The following is a 19660-nucleotide window of genomic DNA, read 5'->3' as shown; positions in this document are numbered from 1 at the left end:
TTTGAAATATGATATTTGAGAATAGATTTAATAGATTGAGACAGGAAAGGTTATCCATAAAAATTAGTATTGATTGTTCTAGTTTTAAAAAAAGTTGCTGCTGTTTTCTAGGTATAGAGCACCAAGACTCACAGCATTCTTTCTTGGCATTTTTGAATACGCCTACCGATGCTCTGGATCAATTTGAAGTAAGTACTGAACTTTTCAAGTATCCTTTGTAGTCAATTTAAAATTCACTTTGTGATTTAAAATTTATTTACAATAAAACTGTTTTATTGCATCTCACATAAAAGGATCTAGAATCCTATAAAACAGCAACATAATAGGGAAGTAATATGTTCTGGATTCTTATGGAAAATATAATCACACTTGTATTTAACAGAACATCCAAGAAAGGTGTAAATATGAAAGTCATTGTTAGTTTTAAAAGCATTTGAACTTCCCTAAGAAGCAATAAAAGCAGAACAAATCCCAACTTTTAAAATAATTTTGACACTTTTTATTCCAAAGTACAGAGCCACAGTAAAAAAAAATAAGTGAAAAATTTGAAGCTCACAATAGTGTATTGGTGTTTCTTGTTACAAATCAGTTCATTTTTTTAAAAGTATATAAAGAAATGCTTCATGTTAAAAGTATTACATCCACTGTTAGGCAGATTCCACAATAATGAAATGATGATTATATAATACTTGTCATTCCTTATCTTATTTAAATTTTTGGCTGAAAAAAAGCAATGTCATGCTATAAAATATATTTTTGTCTCAAAAAATTTAAGTTGGTAATGTTTTTATTCAGCAAACCAGAATCATGTGTCTATATGCAAGGAGCTGTTCTAAGTGCTGGAGATACAGTAGTGACCCAAAGTGACAAGTCCCCCTGACAAAGAAGTTACATTCTGGTGGGAAGAACTAGAAGCAGAGATTCTGTTACTTACTTTTAGTTGTTATTTTCATAAGTGCTTATATTTAATTTTATTATTAATGATTTGCCATGAGCTTCATTTTATTATACTTTGGGGATGGTGTATGAATTATATTTCATTCCTTTGGAAAAAGGAAAAAGAAACACTCTAAAAAGTAATTAATGAATCATGAAAGTTTCTTGAAAACAATGACAGTGACTGCTTTTCTCATTTATTTATTTGAATTAATGTCATTTGCCTTTCAATTGTTTTACAAAATTTTTGATTTATTATTTGTTCTTATTAAATTGCTTCATCCATATTTTCTATTTTTTTATTGCTGTATTCGTTAAATAGGATTCCTTTTCTTCTTCCTCATCCTCACTGATTGATTTTTTGGATGACGTAAGTCTTTGATTTTCAAACCAATGCATCCTTCAGTAAAAGAGATCAGTGAATTTATATGAAGAGTTTGTTTAGTAATGCAGTCAGTTTTAGAAATACTACATTTGTAAATATATCTGTGAGCCAAAATGTGCTTCCTTCTTATATATAATGGATAATCATTATTAAACATAAAGTAAAAAATATACTTCAAAAATGCTTTGACCTTTGGAAAATCTCTATTTCCATTCTTTACAATTCTAAAGACTAGAATTATTTAATTATTGTCACTATATGTGTAAATAATTGCTTATTTTTATTTTTCATGATTTCTATTTTACTTTCCCCTTTTGTTTTCAGCACTTTACTGTTTATTTCTATGTTGGTTAAAATTAACCTATGATGGTATAATCAGAAAAAATTGCCATTTTTTATAAGTTAAATTCTCCAATAGATATTATTATAACACAATAAGACGGTATCAATCTATTTTTAAAGCTGACAGAATTTCTTTTCTAATGGGAGCATAATTTTACTTAGCAAGTGTACTAAATGCTTTATAAATTGACTGCATTATCATTTTCTCTCCTAAATTAATTTTATAGATTTAATAATTTGGAAGTTCCTATTAACTGTGTATGATAAATTCATTCTCTTTATAGTACTGTATGTTTTATACATTTTCTCTATTCCACATTAAATGCACAGTAATTCTGTTGTATAGCATTTTGTTATTTTGTTGAACATTGGTTCTTCGCAGAAATGAGGAAATATAATTAATTCAAATGCAAAATTATGCATAAAACCAGAAGATATTCTTTAAATGTATAATTTCTTATATTTTCCTACATAGAATATTATTGTTAGAAAGTATTTAGCATGATTTTCCATTAAAGGAACTTGTTGATCTGGATTTTTTCAAATTATTGAACAAAAAAATTGATTTTTGGTAAGTTTGAACTATTGATGCCAGAGCTTACACGTTTCCATTCTAAGTGGACACTTGTTCCTCAGAAAAAGAATTGTTCTGGCTAATTCTATAGTGTAATCAAAAAGGTTACTCTCTTGATATACAATGGTACAGCGTGTTATAAACTGCTCTTAAAATACTCAGTAGGGTATTTCCATACAGATATTACTCAGAAAGAATGAAAAGGAAGTTTGAATAAATTACTTAGGTCCCTCCATTAGAAAACCGTTTTCATTTTTCTAAGAAACTCTTGCCTCCATCCTCTTGCCACGCATTTAAAAAAAAATCTCTGAATGCAGAACATAAGAGCAATATGTATTTTGGCAAATAAATGAGCTCTTTCCAAGAAGATCTTCAGAAATCCCTCTGCCAGGTACCTGGCTGGTTTCTGTTCTCAGACACACTTTACCACTGCCACCCTGACCCTCAGATGAAATGAATGAGTGCCCGAATCACAGCTGTTTCCCACTGTTACTTTCCCTTAGGGAGTATACTTCTTTATTCTTTACCCACTTTTAAATAATACAAGCTCAGTTTAAACATACAACTAAAGTTTATGCTAGTGCGAAGGAACTCCTAGGACAAAGTAGAAATGAGCTGTGTTCACAAAACCTGTGGAATCTTTGATCTATACTCCATCTCTTAAAAGAGGTGATATTAAAACTCCATCCTCTCATTGTTTTGATGAAACACATAGCTCAAGTCCTGCCTATTTCACTATATAGTTTGGAGAATGTAAGCAGTCATTTCTTTGCTTAAGGTTGCTCATTTGACAGATAGGAATAATAATGGCAATTCCTAACTGGTTTAAAGAGTTAAAAATAAACTGTAATATCCACAGTAATATTGGTATTATTTACTTATTCTTAATGGGCTGCTTCCCTTCTCTTCCTCTATTCCCTTCAGCTTCCTTGTCCATTAATTTAATTTCATTTAACTCTTCACTACTCAGCCTTTTATTCACCACCAATATGAATTATAATACTTTCCTTTGGAATTGTTGAATCCCATTGCCACAGAAAAATAATTTTTATCTGTGAGAGGGAAAGCCTACAATAAGCTTCCATTTTTTAAAAATTCCTATTCTTAATGTATATTTTATTGCACAAATCTCTTGTTTCTTGTTCATAAGTAAGATCACCTTTCCCAGAGTTATTCATTTATTTCATTCTCAAAGTCATGGTAGAGAGATGTTTTGAACAGTAGTATTCATTCTTTGACATATGCTAGGTTCATCATCCAAGCTGTTTAGTGTAAAACTCAAGTTCTATAGCTCCCTTTCTGTAGGCATTTGGAGTTTTAGGGAACAAATGAAATCTTGATTTTTCTTTGTTATAAATCTGGTTATATTGTTGTGTATGTTGTGCTTATAATATGTGACTCTTCCCTATAGCAAGTAGATTTCAATGTTTAACTAATCTAAAATATTATGCCTCTGCTCATTATTTTCTGTTTTTTATCTTACTGCTATAGGAATGATTATGTTGAAGATCTAAAAATCTGAATTGCATCTGGAGCTTATATAGAGAGAAGGGAATAAAGTTTATATCAAGTAAAATGGGAGAAATCAAGTTTCCTTGGGTATCCATACATCATTGACATTCCTTTCTTCCCCTAGAAGACTGATTCCTCATGTTGCTCTCTGATTTTTCCAAATTTTACCACTGATGCATCTTCTTCAAAGTTACCTTTCATTTTCTTCCTCCTTCTTATTTCTTTATTTACTACAGTGTACATAATCACTCTCTTACACTTAATTTTTCCCCAGCATTTTTTGCCTATTAATTCAAATAAATGCTGGAATTTTGTCAAAATAAGAAAGTGTTCAGAGAAGGCTGTCTTCTTTTTAAATCATAATGTATAGTCACCTGCTTCTACATAAGAGTAGCCTTGATGGACAGGAAGTAGTGTATGTAATATGAATCACCTCATTACCTCTGGGAAAATGAGAGCAGTAACTAGGCAGAGAATGTAGGCATTTGGGCTTTCTTTACAAATAGTCACTTTGGTTTTTTTTTTGTTTTGTTTTGTTTTTTGGTACTGAGGATTGAATTCAGGGGTGCTCAACCACTGAGCCACATCCTCAGCCCTATTTCATGTTTTATTTAGAGACAGGGTCTCACTGAGTTGCTTAGTGACTCACCATTACTGAGACTGGCTTTGAACTTGCGATCCTTCTGCCTCCGCCACCTGAGCCTCTGGGATTACAGGCATGTGCCACTGGACCCAGCCACAAATAGTCACTTTTAAAGGAGAAAAAAAAACCTTAGAAAATATTTAGTCCAGTGATTTTTAGCCATTATTTATCACAACATTTTCCAATTAGTAAGAGTGGATAAATAGATCATTCTACCATTTGTAAAAGTGGCTTTTGTTAGGGTTCTCAACCTTTGAGGGGAAAAGAAAATATTCTACCTAGCACTCATTAGGACAAATAAACAAGGGTTTGAGTTAATTTTGAAAGAAATTGAGAATATTTTAATGAGTGGTCTCTTGGGTAAGGTATTCCATTATTAAGAAAGCAATAGAACAGATACTCAGATGACTTCTGATGGAAATTGTTGTCTTTTCTACACTCATCTTTGCTCTCAATCCCATATATCCAATCCTGGACTGCCTCTGATTAGTCCATACTAGGCCAGTCTCATCCTCTAGGTAACCAACAGGGGAAAGACAAGTGGAGCTCAGTGGCCTGGATTTTCTCATTTGTCTCTTCCATCCTCTCCTTTCTTCCCAGGAGTAACAAATCCAGAGAGCATCACACCAAGCTTACAGCAGTCCTTCTCTATTCAGTTCATTTGAGTTCTATTAAATAACAATTCTATACTCTGTTCATTTGGACCTAGTTCACAAAAATGGAAATTGCCCACTTTCCTGGCAAATACAAATGTGCTCACCTTTCTTTTTGGAAATTTTCTTACTCTGATATACAGAGGAAAGAGTTAATCAAGGAATTAAAGCTCTAGAATATAAAAGTCAGGCATGGAAGAGATAGTGTTTCTAGAGTCCATCTGTTTTTGTGCACCTCATACTGCTTTCCTTTCTCATTCTCTGGCATATATGAGAAACAAGCCATCTGAGCTGGAAGGATTTGTGTTTTGTGTTTTGTTTTGTTTTGTAGTATTGGAGACTGAACAGTCTCATGCATGGTAGGCAAGTGCTTTACCACTGATCTTCATCCCCTGTCCCGTAAGCTTGTTTTTTTTTTTATTCACATTTGAATTAGATGGGGTATAATTTCTCATTTTTCTGAGTGTACAGATTGCAGAATCACATTGGTCATACAGTCATGTAAATACATACAGCAATAATAATGTCTATTTTATTCTGCTGTCCTTTCTATCCCCACTTCCCCTCCCCTCCCATCATTTCTCTCTACCCAATCTAATGTGAGACATTTCTTTTTTTTTTCTCTCCTCACATTGTAATACATGTATTCTGTATAACCATGAGGGTCTCCTCCCTTCTTCCATGCAATTCCCCTTCTCCCTCCCATTCCCTCCCACCTCTCTTCCCTATTTAGTGGTAATCTTCTTCTCATGCTCTTCCTCCTTACTCTATTTTGAGTCACCCCCCTTATATTCGAGAATACATTCAGCATTTGGTTTTTAGGGATTGGCTAACTTCACTTAGCATAATCTGCTCTAATGCCATCCATTTCTCTGCAAATGCCATGAACTTATTATTGTTTAGTGCTGAGTAATATTCTATTGTGTATAAATGCCACATTTTTTAATCCATTCATCCATTGAAGGACATCTAGGTTGGTTCCACAGTCTAGCTATTGTGAAATGTGCTGCTGTAAACATTGATGTGGCTGTGTCCCTATAGTATGCTGTTTTTAGGTCTTTTGGGTGTATTCCAAGAAGGGGAATGATTGGGTCAAATGGTGGTTCCATTCCAAGCTTTCCAAGAAATCTCCATACTGCTTTCCAAATAGGCTGCACCAATTTGCAGTCCCACCAGCAATGTATGAGTGTACCTTTTTCCCCGTATCCTCGCCAGCACTTGTTGTTGTTGACTTCATAATGGCTGCCATGTAAGCTTGGTTTTAACATACAAAATCTTACTCAAGTAGGGGCTACCGCACGTCCCTATAATCCCAGTTACTTGGGAAATTGAGGCAGGAGGAATGCAGGCTAGAGGCCAGCTGGGGCAACATAGTGAGACCCCATCTCAAGGGGGAAAAAATTACTAAAAATGTCCCAAAAGATTTAATTTCAATCAGGGTATCTCTTGCCCTTCATTCACGCATCTTTTGATTTTTCTCTTATTCTCTCCCTCGGCTTCTTTTTACATTTTCTCATAACCGGTCACGGGGGTTTGAGACTTGGCAGCATAATTTTAGTTACATCTGGGGCAGATTGATTGTACATGTGAATTAGAAGAACACTTTTTTTAAAATTTTTTATAAATTTTTGATTTGTATATATGACAACAGAATGCATTACAATTCATATTATACATATAGAGCATAGTTTTTCATATCTCTGGTTGTACACAAAGTAGAGTCCCATCCTTCATGTCTTTTTACATGTACTTAGAGTATTGATGACCATCGCATTCCATCATCTTTCTTACCCCTATGTTCCCTTTCTTCCCCTCCCTCCCTTTTTCCCCTTTGCCTTATCTAGAGTTCATTTAATCCTCCCATCAATTCCTCCTCCCAAAGCATATTTTGGATCAGCATCTTTAAATCAGAGAAATCATTTGGCATTTGGTTTTTTGGTATTGGCTAATTTCACTTAGCATTATATTCTCCAGCTTCTTCCATTTACCTGCAAATGCCATAATTTTATTCTCTTTTAATGCTGAATAATATTTCATTGTGTATATTTACCACAGTTTCTTTATCCATTCATCTATTGAAGGGCATCTAGGTTGTTAGCTATTGTGAATTGTGTTACAATAAACATTGATTGGCTGTGTCCTTGTAGTATGCTATTTTTAAGTCCTTTGATATAGATTGAGGAGTGGGATAGCTGGGTCAAATGGTGGTTCCATTCCCAGTTTTTCCAAGGATTCTCCATTCTGCTTTCCGTATTGGCTGCACCAGTTTGCAGTCCCACCAGCAATGTATATTGAGTGTGCCTTTTTCCCCCGCATCCTCACCAACATTTATTGTTGTTTGTATTGTAGCTGCCATTCTGACTGGAGTGAGATGAAATCTTAAGAGTAGTTTTGATTTGCATTTCTCTGATTGCTAAAGGTGTTGAACAGTTTTTCATGTATTTGTTGATTGATTGTATATCCTCTTCTGAGAAGTGTCTGTTCAGTTCCTTGGCCCATTTATTGACTGGGTTATTTGGTTTTTTTTGGTGTTAAGATTTTTAAAATTTTATTAGTTATTGATGGACCTTTATTTATTGATTTGTTTATATGTGGTGCTGAGAATCGAACCCAGTGCCTCACACATGCTAGGCAAGTGTTCTACCACTGAGCCACAACCCCAGCCCCTGGTGTTAAGATTTTTGAGTTTTTATATATTTTAGAGATCAGTGCTCTATGATTGTATACCTAGAAAACCCCCCAAAAAAAATCCACCAGAAAAATTCTAGAACTAGCAAATGAATTCAGCAAAGCAGCAGGATACAAATCAACACCCATAAATCAGAGGCATTTGTTTATATCAGTGACATAACTTCTGAAAGGGAAACAAGGAAAACTATCTCATTAACAATAGCATCAAAAAAATAAAATAAAATATTTGGGAATCAGCTTAACAAAAGAGGTGAAAAACCTCTACAATGCAAACTACAGAACACTAAAGAAAGAAATTAAAGAAGACCTTAGAAGATGGAAAGATCTGCCTTGTTCTTGAATAAGCAGAATTAATATTGTCAAAATGACCATAGTACCAAAAGCACTATTCAGATTTACTACAATTCCTATCAAAATCCCAATGACATTCCTCATAGAAATAGAAAAGCAGTCATGAAATTTACCTGGAAAAATAAGAGACCCAGAATAGCTAAAGCAATCCTAAGCAAGAAGAATGAAGCAGGGGGCCAGGATTGTGGCTCAGTGGTAAAGTGCTCTCCTAGCATGCATGAGGCATTGGGTTTGATCCTCAGCACCACATAAATGTAAAATAAAGATATTGTGTCCAACTAAAACTAAAAAATAAATATTTTTTGAAAAAGTGAAGCAGGTGGCATTACTGTACCAGACCTTAAACTATACTACAGAGCAGTAGTAACAAAAACAGCATGCTGCTGGCACCAAAATGGACTTGTAGACCAATGGTTCAGAATAGAGGACACAGAGACTAACCCACATAATTACAGTTATCTCATATTTGACAGAGGCACTAAAAACATACATTGAAGAAAATATAGCCTCTTAAACAAATGGTGTTGGGAAAATTGGAAATCCATATGCAACAAAATGAAATTAAGCCCCTGTCTCTCACCATGCACAAAATTCAAGCCAAAGGACCAAAGACCTAGGAATTAAACCAGAGATACTGTGTCTATTAGAAGAAAATCATGTGAGATTAGGCCCCAACTTCCTCGAGACTCCTATAGCATAAGAATTAATATCAAGAATCAATAAATGGGATGGACTCAAACTAAAAAGCTTCTTCTCAGCAAAAGAAACAATCAGTGAGGTGAATAGAGAGCCTACTAATTGGGCCCAAATTCTTACCACATGCACATCAGACAGAAGAACACATTTTTAAAACATTTATTGTAAAGTTTTCTTTAAACCTATGACAGAAATTAGGGCTGGCTACTCCTAAGAGATTAAAGCATTCCTAAAATTTTCTCCTTCACTTCTTATTTTAACTTTGATCCACATATTCAGTATAATTCAACTGAGAGTTCTCATATTTCAGAAGATTATCATTTGTGGTCCTCCCCAAGTTTAGCAATACTGGTTGGGCTTCTCTTGTCCACCATATGCAGGACCAGAAGTATTTCAGATTTTAGAGTTTTTTGGGTTTGAAATGTTCACATAGACCTTTCCAACTGAACATTGTTAATCTAAAAACCCAAATCCTCCAATATTAAAATAAAGTTTCAGATTTCAGATTTTCTGATTAGGGATGCTTAATCTATATGTTTTATTTAATTCTACATATTTTATATTTTTGTTATATATCATGTAATATCTTTAGCCAATCTAAAGGGGACAAATACCATGACTACATAGTCTACCTCTTATTTCTTTGGTATTTATTAAATAAAACCCTCAGGATTCATTTATTAACTGAACCTTTAAAACTATCAACTAAATTTCGTGTCCCTAAGATTGATTTTTTGTTTTGGTTTTTGCTTGTACATTTACCTGTATATTCAGCCTTAAAGTTCTTGTGGGTTTTTCATAGACAAAGATATATGCAATTGCATAATTAAGTCAGGATGCTGATTTGCAGCATTTGTCATGAACCAAATTTTAGCAGTAGTGTTTATATAAAACCATGGTCTTGGAGGGTATATGTGGGGTTCTGGGTATTTTCTTATAATTGTATTTTAGGGAAAACCCTTCTAGTGTAGTAAGAAACTATTACTGTTGTGATTAGTATCATCATTAGCTTTACACAATGCCAGTTTAGAAAATATATTGTTGTTCTTACTCAAAAGATAATTTTGAGAGACATTTTTACTTGTTTTTAGTATAATATTTACTTTGAGATATTCATACTCTTTTCATGATTTTATTCTAAGACACTAGAACATAGGGCCAGAAGATAAAGTTTCTTTATTAAAATTTTGGCACTTTTTACTGTGTAGTAGAATTCCCTGCACAATGATACATACAAAGATTGATCAGATGTAGAAGTAAACCTCCAAATGCGTATTTTATTATTAGAAAAAAAATTATATAGTAATAAACTGTTTTAGTCAGATTTTGTTGTTCCTGTGACCAAATACCCAATAAGAACAGTTTTAAGAGGGAAAAGTTTATTTTGGATCTCATGATTTCAGAAGTCTCAGTCCACAGATGGTCGGTCAATACATCCCTAGGAACTCAAGGGGAGCCAGAACATCATGGTGAAGGAAATCAACTGGGAACATGGCACCAGGAAGCAGAGGGGGTGGGGGGCATAGGGAGGGAAAGAGAAAGAAAGACACAGACAGACAAACACTCCACTCATCAGGGTTAAAACATACATCCCAAAGGCCTACCACCCCCCAGTGACCCACCTTCTCCAGCCACATACCCTACCTGCCTTCAGTTATCACTCAGTTAATTCCTATCAGGGAATTAATTCACTGATTGGTTAAGGTTCTCATAATCCAGTCATTTCATCAAACTTTCTTGCATTGTCTCACACATGAGCTTTTGGAGGACACCTACTATCTAAACCATAATATGGACTATACAATGTAGAAAGCAGTAAATGTCATGAGAAATACCTTGATTAAGCCCTACAATATTCAGAAGAATTCATTATTTCATGAGAATTTTTAAATTTATAGGATTTATGCCAAAAGAATAATTATACTTCCTGTCCTTAAGAATCTGACTGTCTGATGGAAAAGACAAATAAGTAGGTAATTACAATATGAGGTAGGAAGTAAAAGGATGAAGCAGGTATAGATGAGAAATGAGTTTGAAGATATAAGAAAGGGCCAGAATCAGTATGACTATTCTGAATCATGGAGTTTAGGTTCAATTAGTCTTATCTGTAATAATAATTAAAAGATTTAAAAGAGTTTTGGAAAGGTGGCAGCTTCATTTTGGACAAGTTAAGTTGTAGCAGCCTAGCTTGGGGAAGTGGTATATGCCTATAGACTCAGCTTTGGCTTTGGAAGATCACTTGAGCCCAGGAGTTTGAGACCAGCCTGTATAACATACAGAGACCTGTTTTAAAAATTTTTTTAATAATTAAAGACTTTTTAAAAGATGCACAAAAGGAGAAGGAGAAAAATGACTAGAGAAACTGAGGGAGTGAAGTACTCTCAGCAGGCATCCCGTGTAGCAGAGGTGGCTGGTTAGATCAGACAAATTGGGTACCAGTGCCCTGATATTGGAGTGGTCAAAGCAGAAGCCAGATTGTCTAGGGTTAAGAAGTGATGTGGGAGGTTAGAAGTGCAGACCATGATTTTCTACCACTTAGGGGAAAGTTTGAATCTCACTGAGAAGGTTTGAATTCTAGATTCACCACTTAACCAGTTTTAAGACCTTAGGCAAGTTAATCTGTTATCTTCATCTTTAAAATGGGGATCATAATGCATGCCTTATTAAGTTTTCTGTGAGAATTAAAGGAGTCTATATAGGGAAAACATTTCAGAAAGTACTATTCATACTCTGCACATGGGCTTGGATTGTGGCTCAGTGGTATAGTGAGGCACATGTGAGGCACTGGGTTTGATCCTCAGCACCACATTAAAAAAATAAATAAATAAAATAAAGGTATTGTGTCCACTTATAATTTTTAAAAATTTAGAAAATATATGGTTTGCACATGATTAAAAAAAAGGAAAAAAACTTTCATACAGGTCTTCTAATCCTGGTTTGCTATTAACTCTTTGGAATATAATATCCATCTCAGTCTCTTACGAGAAAAAATAGCTGCTATTTTTACCCAGCTGCCAGAGTTTCTGTTACAAAACTGGTAATATTGAGTAATGTTTCTTGTGCTTGAACTTTTACTTTTCTCAGAAATCTGTAACTCCTGTAGACCCTATCTATAAATTTCTTCCTTTAGGTCCTTATAGAAATATTTACCATTCATACTGTAGATTCCCATACAAACCTTGCATTTATCTCTGTTATATCATCTGTTACATTGTTACTGGGATGATGTCTTTTGTACCAATGTGTGAATTAGTGTAAGATATTTATTTTCAATTGTTTATAAAAGTTTGCATAGTACTGTAGTTTTTACCCCATGTTAGCATCGCTTCATGCTTAAAAAGACTGTGAAAGTTACTTTCTTGTCTCCTGAAATATTTATACAAATGCCTGGGTAGGATATTTAGATTATATAAGATCCTAGCTTCAAATCAGTCAGCACAGTGAATTTCACATTCTTTCTTTTTCCCTCTTTGTTTAGCCCACATAGTTACTTGAGAAGCTTATGAAATACTTAGACTCCTCAACCCATGTTCTCTGATTTTGAAAATTCTACATCATCACCTTCATTTTCATTAACATCTAAGCTCATTCTTAAATGCTATAGAATTATATATAATACATTTGAATGACTCTTATCGTGAAAATTTTATCCTCAATCTTATGCCATTACCATTCTTCTCAGATGGTCTGGTTTTAAAAAAATTTTCCAAATTTTCCTATGAACATTGAATTGTTTTATACTTTTATTTATTTATCTATTTATTTATTATTGATTTATTTTTAGTTATACATGGTAGTAGAATCTATTTTGATTTATTTACTTCCCTTAACAAAATTAAATGGATATAATTTTGACTGCAAAACCACAGTTAAAGAAAAATAATCTTGAAATCACATGTAACTAACAATGTACCATCAAGAAATATGAATTAAAAACATAATGAGGGGCTGGGATTGTGGCTCAGAGGTAGAGCACTTGCCTAGCACGGGCGGGACCCGGGTTTGATCCTCAGCACCACATTTTTTAAAATAAATAAATAAATAAAGGCATTGTGTTGTGTCCATCTACACCTAAAAAATCAATATTAAAAAAAAACCCATGTAATGAGTAGGATCTGTGTACTATTCTTTATTTTTAAAATCCATTTTATTTACAATGTAACATGTCATTGTGGTAAATTATCTAAAATCATCCTGTATCATCACATGATTTACGAATTATAGCATAGGGCTGGGGATATACAGCTTAGTTGTTGGAGTGCTTGCTTTGCATGCCCAAGGCCCTGAGTTCAATCCCCAGCACCACACATACAAAAAAAGTTCACCTAAGAATCATTGCATAGTTCTATTAGTCATGAATAATTTAAAGAGATTTGTAATTTCCAATCATTGATTATTTCGATTTTTAACGTTTTGCTTCTATAAACATAATAAAAATTCTTATAAACCTAAAAAAAGTATGCATAGTACCTGATACTTAGTAAACATTCAGTAAATGTTAAGTTGCATTGAAAATAGGAAAATGTATAATTAGATATGACACATATTTGTGCAGCTCTACTGTATGTTCATCACAAAGTTTCAAAAATTGAAAAATATTTTGAGATAATTATTACTTTTTGCTGATTATTTAACTCTTTAATGTCAGAAAGGTGAAGGCTACTCTTTGACTTAGCTTACTCTGGTCAGGATGGACAGTATTGTTAAAATGACAGGTTTGTTTTAATCCATTATCAATATTAACATTCCCAATTTAGCTATTATCATTTTCAGAATCATCTTTGAAAAAGAGTAAGAACTTGGTAGGTAAATGTGTAAGGCAAGGCTAGTTAATTAAATATTTTATTAAGTGGTCGCCAGAAAAAAAAATCAGAATTATTTAGGTCCTTTTTTATTGTTATCTGTTTCAATATACTGCTACCAGTCTTTTGGAAAATAAATTGTCCATCACTTGATGGAGTGTTATTTTGTGGTTCACTGTTTTGTGCATGGACCAGTGAAAATTTTATACCTGGTCTGGCAACTGTTTCTTTACTGTCTCACTCTCTAGTTTTTCCTGAAAACACATAAACTTTCAATCTATCAAAAAAAAAAAGTGGCTTTGTATGTGTGTTTACATACTGGTGTGTTAATATAGTAGGCATTGGGAGTCTTCTCTGTGTAAATATTTGTAACATGCAGTGTTCTCCTTTCTCTGTTGAAGCGCTCTCCATCCTGTACTCCAGCTAGCAAAGGCAGACGTGTAAGAGACTATTGCACTTTGTGTACCCATCCTGATGCCTTCTACCTCTGTCTCTTAGCCTTTTGCCTGTGATTGCAGAAGCTGTGAACATTTGTGTGATGTATTAGTACATTGATTGCATGCTTTTGCTGCTGCTCCTGCTTCTGCTATTGCTACTCTGCTTTCCTATATTTTCGGGGCTTTTTGTTTGTTTGTTTTTCCTGTTTTGGCTTTGGCCGCAAAGCTTTATGAATGTTCATATAAATTTCTGTAACCAAAACACTAAAATAATCAGATATCATTTTTGTTTTGATGGGGGGAGGGCAAAAAAGTGATCCTAAAGAATACTTTCTAAATTAAATACAAAAAATGAGTTTTTAAATAAGAATCTGATATAATCAGTGATGTAAAGATTTAGATTTCTATTACATAGGAAAAAAACAATTAATTTGTATTATACAAAATTTACAAAAAGGATTTTGAACAAACTATAGATCTTATTGGCTATGGTTTTATGTAAATCAGTTTTAAAGAAATCTTGAAGTTTTTGTTTTTAGTGTAGTTCAAAGGAATCCTCTTAAATATACATACAGATCTGAGGGAATAATGTTACTAATAAATTTTTTAAAACTATCTGCAGCATACTTTCTATACGTATTATTAATAAATGATAAACATCGTTTATGTTAGTGCTAGCTCCCATGTTTCTCAAATACTTTCTATATGTATTATTAATAAGTGATAAATATCTTCCTATGTTAATGCTAGCTCCATGTTTCTCAACCTGAAGTGGTTCCTCTTCTACCCCATCCTAAAATATTCTGATGTGCCCATACTGGGGGATCTATATGTAGAAAGGTCTCAAAAGTTTTCTAAACCAGCCTCTATCCTAGCACCAGTCTCACACACATACATACTTCCCAATCTGAAGCAATAGGCTAGTTGATATATTTTTTCAGATTTTCATATACTGTGTAAAATAGTAATATTTGAAAGGAAAGTCAGTAGTGATTTTTACCTGTCAGGTTCATGATTATTGGGATTGATCAACAGTTTAGTAGATAGAGTACTTGGATTTGGGAAGTTCTAGATCAGTTAATTCTCTGATTTATGGAGGAGATGGGAAGTAGTAGGGTGGCTCATTGCTTCCTGTGTCCATTCTGATGTGATAGAAGGTTGGTTGTCAAATAAAGCATGAATAGTTCTAGTATCACAGTACTATCAGAGTATTGTTTAATAATAAGCAGTTTAAAAATCATTCTGTGTTAGTAGAAAACTTTGAGTTCCACTGACATTAATTATTGGTCTGAGAAAAGATTGCTGGTTCAACAGATTTCTTTATTAATTTTGGGGATTTGTAGAGAGTTAAAACAATTAGATGTTTGGATTTATCAAGTTAATCTGGGCACATGTTAACTTACTTAATATAGCCTCTAGAAGGAAAGACTAAAATGTTGTGTGCCCAATTGTATTAGGTTTAAATCATCAACCTGTGAATTGATTAAATTTATAATTGCTTCTTTTTCCATAAGATTATAATATAGAAAAGTTGTTTTTCTAATTAATATGGCTTAGTTAATCTCACTTTGCCATGCAGACTTTAGAGGCCTTGACCATCTAAAACATTTCTCTAAATCATGAAATACGGAAAATTATTTGAGGGAAATACCTATTAGAAGGTCTCTTTGATTTTTATTTATTGTCTTTGTCTTTATTACATAGAATATGAATAAGCCATAGTGAACCAAAATTTACAGACTTAAAATAACACACAGCTTTTTTAAAACTGAAGATAGGCTTGATTATCTGCTTTCTTAGTAATTTTTCCTGGCTTAACTATCTGACCAATAAAAATGCAACCAGTGAATATTGTAGTGTCTCTGAAGGAGATGTTTGAAGAAGTATGAATTATTCAGTAATTAAATAGAAACTTCTCAAGGGTTATTTTAGTCAGCTTTTTTGCTACTGTGACCAAAAGACCTGACAAGAACAATTTTGTTGTTGTTGCCCTATTTGTATTTTATTTAAAGAGAGGGTCTCACTGAGTTGCTTAGCTCCTTGCCATTGCTGAGGTTGGCTTTGATCCTCCTTGTCTTAACCTCTGGAGCCACTGGAATTACTGGCATGTACCACCAAGCCCAGCCTGACAAAAACAATTTTAAAAGAAGAAAAGCTATTTGGTGCTCAGTTTCAGAGGTCTGAGTCCATAGATGACAAACTCCATTCTTTAGGGCCTGAAGTATGGCAGGACATCTTGGCTGAAGAGTGTGGTGGAGGAAAGTGGCTAAGGACACAGCCTTCAGGAAGCAGAGAAAGAATTCTCCTTACTAGGAACAAATTATGTACCCCAAAAGCACACCCCCAATGACCCATCTCCTCTGGCTACACCCTGAGTTAGACTATTGGAGGATTAATGCACTAATTAGGTTAAAGCTCTCATAAACCAATCATTTCATCTCTGAACTTTCTTGCATTATCTCACATATGAACTTTTGGCAACATCTCACATCAAAACCATAGCAGTGGTCCCTGGGACATACGGTATTATTCTAGTAGGACAAAATAGCTATTCCTAACAGTGAATTTCACATTATAGATCATGTTTTTAGATAAGTAAATGTGCAATGCTTTTATAAACTTTAAAATTTGCTGTAAAATGTGATAGAAATGATGACATTATTAAATAATAATTGCCGTATTCAAATTTTATATGTGTTTAAGCCTCATTTATAGTTTAGGTATTTTATAAATGATGTTATTTAATTAAGCATAGTATAATAAAAAATGTTATGAGTGGTTTACTCTGAATACAGATGGTTAATGAGAGTTTCATAGGGTTTCCATTAATAGTGAAAAATACTGATGTCTCATTTTAGAAAATAATATGCTCCACACCCTAAAGGAACAATCTGAAATGAAATGACAAACAAAACTTTGTTATACTTTCTTAGACATTTCTCCAGAATGGGTTCTCAAATCAATATACTGAAAAGAAAATTTTCCTTAAAGAGAAACAAGTTACATTGTTTAGTAAGATTGCATAATCTTCGGTAATTTGTTGTTATGATTTGCTTTATATGGTAAAATATTGACCGTTTTCTGAGTGATACTGTGTTTCTTTTACACTGTGGTTTTTATTATCATAAGCTCAATTAACAGAAATAGTTATTTCACTGAAGATTTGAGATTAATAAATGTTCTGAATGTAAAACATTAGGCTAGCGGCTGGAGATACAGTTCAATTAGTAGAATTTTAGCATTGCATCCACAAGGCCCTGGGTTCAATCCCCAGCACCACACATACACACACACACACAAAAAAAAAAAAAAAAAAGACTACTTGCTCCTTTTTCTTCTAAAATATTTCTAGCTAAAGGATAAATAAAATTTTTAAAATTGAATATTTTTCTGTTAACTTAGAATTTTATATAAATGGCATGTTAAATGCAAGCTGTTGTTTACTAAGTTGATCATTTATAGTTCATATTATACTTTGGTATCTTTTACTTAAAATAAGGTCTCATTAGAATATTGCTACTTAAACAAATCTGTAATTATTAGGGGATAGAAAAGGCCCACTGATGCATACTCAAGATGAAATTTTTAGTTATTTTTATTATTTCTAGAAAAAAAGTAGTGCGTAATTTAAGAAATTCTTGAGATGTAAGTGATCTAAAAATCAGACATTTGCCTGACCCTGAAAGATTAAAAAAAAAAAAAAAAAAACAACTTTCAATTTTACTGTACAGTATACTCTAAAATTACATTGTGAGGAAAGTCCTAATGGATTCAGGGAACATTATAGACTTTTAGTATGACAGTGCTGTGCATTGTGGACAATATTAATATTCAGCTTTTCTGCCTTTTTTAAATTAATAACAGAGTTAAGTAAAAATAAAACTGGAGTATAATAGACATCTGTAATGCCTATTCATCAAAGTAACTTATTAAAATGATTACTTAAGAAAAAATTTGTTAACCAAAAATTAGGAAAAATTTATTTGTTCTACAGAAGAGTGTTTCTTAATTATTTTTTCTGAGTGGATTGCAACTTAGAAATATAGACTGAATTGCTTATGCCATTTAGTTAAAATTTGTTTCCAGGGTCTTTGGACAAAATCAAAGTATACTGTCCAATGAATATTAGCTATTTATTGCTTTTTTGCTGTTTTCTCTTTTTATCATTTCTTTCTATAACTATAAATCCAGTTTCCAAATTAACATTTATCTCTTGCTTTGGTTGTATATTATATTTATTAAGTTTTGGTATATTAATAATTGCTTATACTTGGTACTATAATATTTTTCTTGATGCAAAGAGTTTAACTTCCATAGTTTAATAATGATGATTATGTTAGTTTTTAAAGTTTTAATGTTATCAATTGGTTGCTTTGCTGCTGTACTACATCTGAATCGTTCCCAACTAATTATTAAAACTGATTTTAGGCTAGGTTGAATTCTAACATGTGATCATTGAATATCCTGAAAGTTTAATTGAATTGTCTTTTAATGTTTAGAATAAGCCATTGATTGCTATGCATGGTAAGCATTTGATTTTATTAATTAAAATAATAACATGTTGAAAACCATAGTCCTGTTTAAAACTTTGATGTGAAAATATTTGATATTGTATTTTTTCTTATTAGTATTATTAAAGCACATATGAGATTGTTTATACTGGCAGTAATTCAGAAATGAAATGAAATATTGTAATTCTAATGTCATTAGCTACCCACTTCAACTATAGTCTTTAGAAAACCTAGAGTATTTTTTAAAGTTTGATGGTCAAAATTTTTGTCTTTTTGCCATGATTTTACTCAGCTTTAGTAAACTTTGTTCCTTATATTTATGAGAAACAACATTTGAAAGTAAAGTGGTTATTTTTAAACTTTAACTATATATTCATTTTCAAAAGTCCAGAGTTCAGCATCTTGATATGTTCTGTTAATGCCATCTCAAAATAGTATACCAATATATTTACTTATTTTTTAAATTTTTAAAAGAAAAATAACTTGATTTTTATTTAATCTGAAATTAATTTTTACCTTAACAGCATGCAACTCTATAAAGCAAGTATCATAATTTTCATAATTTTATTTTATTACAATTGATATTGGTTATATTTTTAATTTAAATATTTTCTGTTTCTGGATATAACCAGGTTTTACCTCAGTCAGCTAAGAAAATCATTTTTTTTGCTTGGATTGTGGCTCAGTGGTAGAGCACTCACCTAGCATGTATGAGGCACTAGGTTCCACCCTCAGCACCACATAAAAATAAATAAATAAGTAAAGATGTTGCATTCATCTACACTAAAAAATTAAAAAAAAAATAGAAAGTCATTTTAAAAATCTATTCACCTTTATATTGCTTTATTTCATTTTTTATTAAGATGAATAAAAAGACTTTAAGAAATGAGAGTAATCTTCAGATGAACCAAAAGATGTGTTTTAAAAGCCTCAGAAGTTTTAAGAGTAATGTGAGAGACTTGATCAATAGTGGATTTTTGTCCCTTTTCTCTAGTATCTATCTCACTGTCGTAATGTTACATTTTCATAGGGTCATAAAACATATTGATAAATGTTTTAACAACTGTGGGGCAATGGTAACCCTGCTTTTGAAGGTTGCTAATTTTGTAATGTAAACCCCTTATTAG

The 19660-nt window shown here is 32.7% G+C and overlaps 1 protein-coding gene across 22 annotated transcripts in view; it reads left to right on the top strand.

The window, feature by feature from the left end:
• Cdc42bpa (CDC42 binding protein kinase alpha) overlaps positions 1-19660 on the top strand; it is a 311232-nt gene that overhangs the window by 237881 nt on the left and 53691 nt on the right. For 7 of the 22 annotated variants that reach the window (XM_040277548.2, XM_021727171.3, XM_040277540.2 and 4 more), the window contains 3 exons: positions 112-188; positions 1259-1306; positions 13987-14025. In XM_040277548.2, coding sequence (XP_040133482.1) covers positions 112-188; positions 1259-1306; positions 13987-14025 — 164 coding nt within the window. The remainder of the gene's footprint in view (positions 1-111; positions 189-1258; positions 1307-13986; positions 14026-19660) is intronic. The other 15 variants (XM_040277554.2, XM_013359206.4, XM_005326555.4 and 12 more) reach the window with 6 other exon arrangements.

This window comes from Ictidomys tridecemlineatus, chromosome 10 (assembly GCF_052094955.1).
Source record: "Ictidomys tridecemlineatus isolate mIctTri1 chromosome 10, mIctTri1.hap1, whole genome shotgun sequence".
Classification (NCBI taxonomy): domain Eukaryota; kingdom Metazoa; phylum Chordata; class Mammalia; order Rodentia; family Sciuridae; genus Ictidomys; species Ictidomys tridecemlineatus.
This window is presented reverse-complemented; position numbering and strand designations above follow the sequence as displayed.